At 35.2% G+C, this 7,650-nt stretch overlaps 1 protein-coding gene across 1 annotated transcript in view; it reads right to left on the bottom strand.

Annotated features, from left to right (window-relative positions):
• The window catches only part of iglon5 (IgLON family member 5), a 199,561-nt gene that overhangs the window by 9,729 nt on the left and 182,182 nt on the right, over window positions 1–7,650 (bottom strand). The window contains exons 5-7 of the mRNA XM_015336582.2: window positions 3,548–3,679; window positions 1,641–1,761; window positions 402–553 (exon numbers count right to left, since the gene is read on the bottom strand). Coding sequence (XP_015192068.2) covers window positions 402–553; window positions 1,641–1,761; window positions 3,548–3,679 — 405 coding nt within the window. The remainder of the gene's footprint in view (window positions 1–401; window positions 554–1,640; window positions 1,762–3,547; window positions 3,680–7,650) is intronic.

Below are 7,650 nucleotides of genomic sequence, written 5' to 3'. Positions count from 1 at the left end.
TGTCCTAATTAAACACATTTTTTATAATTTTAAAATTATTGCAATCTTCAATTAGGAAGTTTTGTCTTGTAAAAAATGCAGAAAACGATTCTTGGTGAAAGAAAGTGCTTGTGAAGCAGGGCCCACAAAAAATAAGATACAAAGTAAATAAAAAGGAAATATCTTATGCATGAAAGCAAAGTAAGTACACTTACTGTACATAAAAGTCTATTGTAGATTCTGTTTTCTTAAACCACAAATTGTATTATTTAAATTGTACCTTTGATAGAGTCAAATATTGGGGTCAAATGTTCATTTTTAAAGAAACAAAACCTTTAAAAAAAGTCGATTATACTTCAGTTGTTCCCTTATACATTATGTGGCTGTGATTTGCAAAAGCCATATTGTACTGTGTCACTCACTGAACAAGAGCATGCTGGAGTTAGAGGAGCCCAGTCTGTTGGAGGCAAAGCAGGTGTAATTCCCAAAGTGCTTTGCTGTCACATTGGTGAACATGAGCAGTGAGCGTGTCTTCTCATTCTGAATTTTCATGTTGCTGTCATGCTCCATAAGCCTGAAAAAGTTAAACAATCTCTTATTAGCAGATAATCATTAAGAGGGGTTTTTCTGCATCTCGTAAGATGAAGGCATTTGAAGAAAATAAATCTTTACACCATTTGAATATAAAAGTCTGATATTAACGAAACCCATAACAATAATGCAAATACCAAATAAATTGTACATTAAAGGCATAGTTCGGACTGGAACAGGTGAGGTCTGGACTTCAAAGTTCAATATGCAGTCATGCAAATTAGCATTAAAGAAAAGCAATTTATCAACTCGTGCTACGAATGTGATGCCAACGTTACCACTATATACAGCATTAAAAGCATAACATTTGTTGCTCAGATGGTATTACAATGCCAGACTTTTGCTTAGTTTTACAATTCAGCACAATAACTAAATAGATCCAAGGTTAGAAAGCAGTGCCTCAAATTTCTTAATAAAATTGTAAGCAAATTGTCACAATTGCCATCCCTCCCCTAGAGGGCGCTCTGACCCTTTTGTGTTTTGGATTCATTTTCCCTTACACCTGTCCCTGATTTCACCGTATATTATTTAAACCTCGTGCCTCTGAAGCCCAGGGCTCTGCATTGGAAGACGGACACCCAGAGTAACCCCTAGACCCATGTCCGCGGCTTGAAGGCATAGGCTTCCATCCAGAAACAACTTTGTTTTTGTGCAATTAAAACAGGGCTCTTAAAACTCTAAGATTCCTCATTACCTACATTCTAAATTTACAATTTAATATTTTGTTCAAAAACATGTTAAGCTTAGTGTTTTACACTCCTTTTTGGTACATTTAGTCAGCAAGGGAAAAAAGGTACAACTACAGTACTATACTCTGACCCAATGACAAATTGTCAGAAAAGTACTCCTTTTACAGCTCTTTTCTGAACCTTCGGCCCTTCCATGCTACCCTAAAAGCTATAACGATCCACAAAATTGCCAAGAGTGAGCACTGCTTCAATATACGCATTTGGTAATGTTGGCTTTCCATTTTGATATACAGTATATACAGTAGGTATCTATCTAGCTCAGGACAATTCCTAAATTGCCAGGAAATCTAGATACGTCAAGTGTGTATCATTGTGTCTTACCTTTTCTCATCCTTGTACCACTCAAAGCTAGCAGTAGGCACAGACATGGCCTCGCACCGCAGAATAGCTGTCTTCCCCAGCTGAGCAGGCATGTTCTTCACATCTGTGATGACTGGGGGGTCTAAGGGAGACAGAGGCAAAGACATCTTGCACTGGGACATAATAGGGGAAATCTATCAGTAGTTTCTGGATAATATAATTCTGTAATAATGTGTTGAAGCAACACACAGTCACACAAACCGTATGGAAATCATAATAGGACAGTGCAGGACAGGCATGTAATGTGTATAAATTGCATGGAATTGTTAAAATGACCCCTTACAGCATATACCTCTTGGTCTATCTTGGTTAAACACCTCATACCTGAACTACTTATCTACTTACCTTTTCTTTATGCTCTTAATTCAATAAATTTGAATTAATATTTTGATTGGTCACAATTCATCTTAATACTGTGGGAGGACTCATTATATAGTGGATGAAATAGCCATATGACAGTGCTGCTCCTTCATATTTTCTGGGTTATGAATTCAGTTGTAGCCTGGATTACGTCATGACTGGGGTTTCCATGTTCATGTGGCTTCTTGGGTTTTCTTTTGGTTTCCTTGTAATGTTCCAAGCACATGGTGTCCAGCTTAACTGGCTTCTCTGATTTGTCATCGTATTTGTGTGAATGTGCGAATGTGTGTGTGTCTGCTATGAATTGGACCTCTTCAATGTGTATTAGACAGAACTTCACTTTGACCCTTAGAGGTTATTGAAAATGGATGGGTGGGACATTATACATCCTCTGTTCTCTGTTTATAGCAATCATTAGTCCTATTGTCTGTCTCATTTCCAAAAAGGATGTCCTAATATTACTGGCACGTTTATGACCTATCTTTTTAGGTTAGCAAATTGAAAAGCAAAAGCTACATTTGTGGGTTTTATATTCAAGTTGCAAGTTGGGAAAAACTGGCATAGTGAATAAGGCACCAAACTCTTGCTTTTTTTCTATAGAGGAGGGTAGATATGAATTGTAATAGGGTCAGATCTGTCAAAGAAAATATGTATCTCATTTAAACATTGCTTTTTACAGTGATTTTTTCCAGACACCTGTCAAAAATCAATTTAAGGGAAAGAACCAGACCTTGGATCAATGCATCCAAGACTCTGCTTCCAAGCATTGAGTGTTCACTCAGAAATGGAGCCCAAAATTGATTACTCAGAGAAGGTAGTTCAGAATGCTAAATAACAGCACTCCAAGCCTAGATCACTGCTGTCATCACACCAAAGTTTCTTTGTCAGATCTGTTTTTCTCATTTTTTCTTTTGTGTGAGTGGAGAGTTCCGGTGTAATCATCCAGGCATATTCCTCCAATAACTAAACAAATGGTTTACCAAACTAGTTGACAGGAAGCAGTCATATCCCATCTACGATGGCATGACTCACTTCCTCCAGTCACTCTACCTAATGCATGAAAATCATAATATTGAGTGTTCCACCACTATTCCATTTTACTGTATGACTGAAATCATAGAATCATTAGAATATTTTCAGGATGTAACGTTGTACTGTATAATATAACACTATGTCATCTCTTCACACTTTATTTTTGACCTACAGAATACAGTATATTGTCAAAAAGTCCCTTGAATCACGAATGATGTTTTTTTCAGCCCAGAAAAAAAAACTATGAGATTTATGAGAAATCTACATACTTGTGTTATACATGCTATCTGGATCTTTTGACTTTTTTTTAACAATTACATACTGTACATCTAATCTCATTCATGAGGAGTGCAGTCAAAGTCTAGACAGTCCCTCAGGTTTCTGGTTAGTATATGACATTTTTAACTAGCTTTCTTTCCTTGACATGGTTAGGGAAGAAGCCAAGGTAAAGAATCATAGATTCAGTTGACACTCACAGTTGACGGTGATGCGGACTTTGCGTGTGTCAGGAGCAGAGACGCCATTGTTTGTGATGCACTCATATTCTTCAGCTTGTTGTCTCTTGATCTCAGTGATGTCTAAAAACTCCCCTTCGCTCAGAAGACCATCTAGAAGCACAGAGAAGAGGGTTCAATTTCTATATTTCAGATGAATCTGAGGTCTGTGAAACAGCTGGTACGGTACCTGCAATTGACAGAAATGCTAAAGAACAACAAGTCAAGTCAACATTCAATCTATTGTTCAGTTTCCCAAGCAGGCAACAATAATATGAAACCCATTGTAAACAGCTCTTTACCTCATTGAAAATGCAGATGTGCTATTCTTTTAATAAACTTGGGAATTAAAACCTTAAACACCATAATGTATATGTGACATTTATCTGTATATGCAAACATATAAAAGTGTCATATACTGTAAGGATATTAATTTTATATAGCGATTAGTTTCACATATAATTACCAGGAATGCAAACATGACACATTTTCTAACATTTCTAAATTTTTTATTTTTATGAGCTTGAAAGCATGACCCCTTTGCTGGTGTTTCAACAGTCAAAATGTGTTTTCTGCTTGCATAGCTGCTAAAAGCTTAGGGATTCGCAAACCTCATCAAACAGTGTCTCAGAGGATCTAAGGAAATCCACTTCTACAACATAGTTTTTGAGGATGTTTTTTTCATGAAATCATTACAAGAGCATAGCTTAATATTAATTCCACATATATTCTTGTTTAATTACTATTTGTGTTCTCTGGTTCTGCTGTGTGTTGAATTTAATGTCATTATTTTTTTTAATCAGGTCATTTCAGGATTTTGAATACCCCAATCAAAAATAAGACTAATGATGTTCCTGTTCAGGTCTGCATTTTCATATTAAGTGAATTGGTAGCTTAGCAAATTGTTTTTTTTTAATTTTGATTAATTTAAAATTAAAGTGTAGTCTGAAGGTAAAGATAATCAATAAATATATTCAAGCTTTATAGTACACTTGTAGTTTTTCCTTCTTTAAAATAAGATTTTAATTACCAAAGACTCAAAGGAATAAGATAAATCACAATGGAGGTATTGCGAATATGCTGTCTTTTTATAGGGATGACAGATTGCTAGTATTCCACTGATTTTGATGTACAGTCAATGGTGGCATAGTTCAGATGCTCTGCCTCTCAATGCCCAATTCTTTGTCAAATTGAAAGGAAAAGGGGAACACGAGACTTTGATGAAGGCGCTTCGCAACAGGAACAACCGATGGCATTTAAGTTCCATTCCTACAGTGTCACTTCCTGTAAATAATATAGATGCAATTGCCATAGAACCAGGAGACCCTCTATTCTGTTCTCAAATCCAGAGACAATAAATCCAAACAAGGTAAAAAGCTATAGCTTCTAAGCCCAGAAAATGGGGAACTAGATGTCTCTGATACCTCTGTTTCCCTGCAACTAATCATTAATCAATCAGTCTGTTTGAACTATGTAATACACTGCTCTCTTCAAAGATGTTATATCTGGAGATAGGGAAAATGAAATAAAGAGGATCAAAGTCTACATTAAAGATGTAAAATTGTAGATCCAATCTTCATACGTGATCATCTGTGCACTGGGATGTCTGAGGTGGGTCAAAAGGATGATCAAATTCATTCAGGGGTCTACTGAAATGACTCTAACCTCTGTCCTCTGCTTGGTGTATTTAAATCAAAAGTACCAAAAGAATACTGTCTGTAATCCATGGAAGAAGAAACAACAAACATTCATATTTAAAGTCTTCAAATATATATACAGGGAAAAACAATCTCCAGGCACACAGAAAAAATGAACTCTTCACCTCGAAGTGATGGATATTCTTTGTCATTTTCTCTGATTATCCATCATTCGCAGCTCAACACCGAAAAGGTTTTTGTTTCTGTCCAAAAAGGTTTACTCTGAAATGGACAAGAGTTTTCTTCTTTACCCAGCAAGGCTAAAAATGATCCAAATTTGACAAGCTTCTTTTTCAGACTGTCCAGAAGATGCAGAAAAAATGTCATGAAAATGCAGAGAAATTTGATTTAACTCAAAAATTGCCTGAGCCCTCCTTATCCATATTCAGTTTTTTTCTATGTTTCAGGTTATTATTATTTGTCACAAGGATTGGTACAAATCCTAAATCCAAATGATCATTTTTGTAGAATAAAATAATTCTTGACATTAAAAAATCAAGGCAGATTTGTGCTTCTTTGCATTAAATTCATATTATTCTTCTAGCAATAATCCTGATTTTACTCCCCAATTAAAATCTCTAAAGAAAGCTAATTTCCGAATGCAGCCACTTAAAATGTGTGAGATGTCAGGCGGTATAATGCAACAAATGCCGTGGCAAAATGGACAGCATCATTTCTTGACGTTTTAATTTTTTCACATAATCTGATGCAGGACTACACTACTCTGTAAAATAGCCAGGTGGCGCAGTGAATCCTTAAAGAAAGCTGCTGAATATGGTAGTCAGTCAAATCTTATTTTACTAATAAAAATGAAAAGTTTATGAACCCATTAGTAATTATGCTGCATAGTATGCAAACTGTACTAGACACAACATTTAATTAAACAGAATGATTACGCACAACTCCGATACTGTATGTCACAATACCGTACAACACTAATAGAATTTCTAATTTTTTAACTTAATACAGTATACAGAATTATGATTAAATTGTAATGATCAAACAGATTTATTTATTTAGACTTTGATAATAAAAATATAACATACATAGATGCTTTACAAAGTAAAAGCAAATAAACACATAAAAACAGAAAAAGTAGCCAGTAGTGATTTGAGTGACTTCAAAATATGACTTCTCATGACAATCTTCACTGGGTTTTTCTTTAAGACGCAGAAGCCACACTTTGGCCACACCACCTCATTAATTACATCAAAATGTTTTTGATTTATAATATGCTGTTTTTTGGTGTGTTGCACTGTAATGTTTTGTACATTTTGGGCGATGTTTTTTATTAATATAATTTTAATATAAGACCATCCTAACACGGCTCTGCTAAGTACTGTACCAAAACTGGGGAAATCCCAATCTCAGTGCAGACCAAGTCTGGACTATTTCCAAATGACATAGCCCAAATTTGAAATGCTGGTGTCTGGACTACAGTACTCAAGCTGCAAACATTACTTGGCAAACACCTTGGAGCTCTTAATATTAATGCTTTTAACTGCATTGTTTTCTTCAAAAAATAAGAAAAGTGATTTGGTATTCACTGATTCGCTACTTATTTCTGAAGTGCATTTTTTCTACACATCACCAATCATCAACTATTGGTTCCTCATCCATGGTTTAGACTGTTTCTAAATATGTATTTACAGTATTACAGTATTGTTTTGAAATTTTTGGAAAGTAAATGTCAAACATCTAAAGAAGGATTTGAATATTACAAAATAATTGTGTACCACCAAATCCCCTCTCCTCTGCTCTAATTTAAAACAAAACAGGCAAAGTTTTTCATTCATTGATTTCTCTTCAGAATCAGTATTGACTTTTGTGAAGATGCAAAGAACACCAATGTTTTCCTGGTGTAGCACATGTGGGATTACAGTGGGCTGCAGTTAGTGTGACATTGTAAAGCTCAAATCTCTTTAGCCTGTGCTATCATGGTTTGGGCAGTGTGTGTGCATGGGGGGGTCAACAAGCCATAAATCCCATTTCGTGCCTATTACTGTGATAGATTGGGCAGAGGCAGGAGACCCCAGAGTTATTCTCTCTGAAAGATTGAAGATCAGTCAAGTGAAGAATGATGACAACAAGACAAATACCACACAGTGAGGTTTATGGAACAAAGACCCAGTTTCAAAATATTTTTCTTGTTCTAATTAGAACAAACATCTTTTTCTGTTCATCTGACTTTTAAATTTTGTTTTGTGAAGTATTATGCAGTAAAAGTCCACATTCCAAAGACAGAAAATAAAAAAACAAATACATATTCAAGTTTGGGCTGAATATTGAACAAAATCTAATTTCTCTTTCTTTCTCTAACATAAAAAAGAACAATGACCTTAATAACACACTAAGCAATTTTAAATAGAATATTGATTAGGATCTGAT

The sequence above is a fragment of the Lepisosteus oculatus genome, chromosome 27, assembly GCF_040954835.1.
Source record: "Lepisosteus oculatus isolate fLepOcu1 chromosome 27, fLepOcu1.hap2, whole genome shotgun sequence".
Lineage (NCBI taxonomy): Eukaryota > Metazoa > Chordata > Actinopteri > Semionotiformes > Lepisosteidae > Lepisosteus > Lepisosteus oculatus.
The sequence above is the reverse complement of the archived record's forward strand: the minus strand, read 5'-3'. Positions and strand labels throughout refer to the sequence as shown.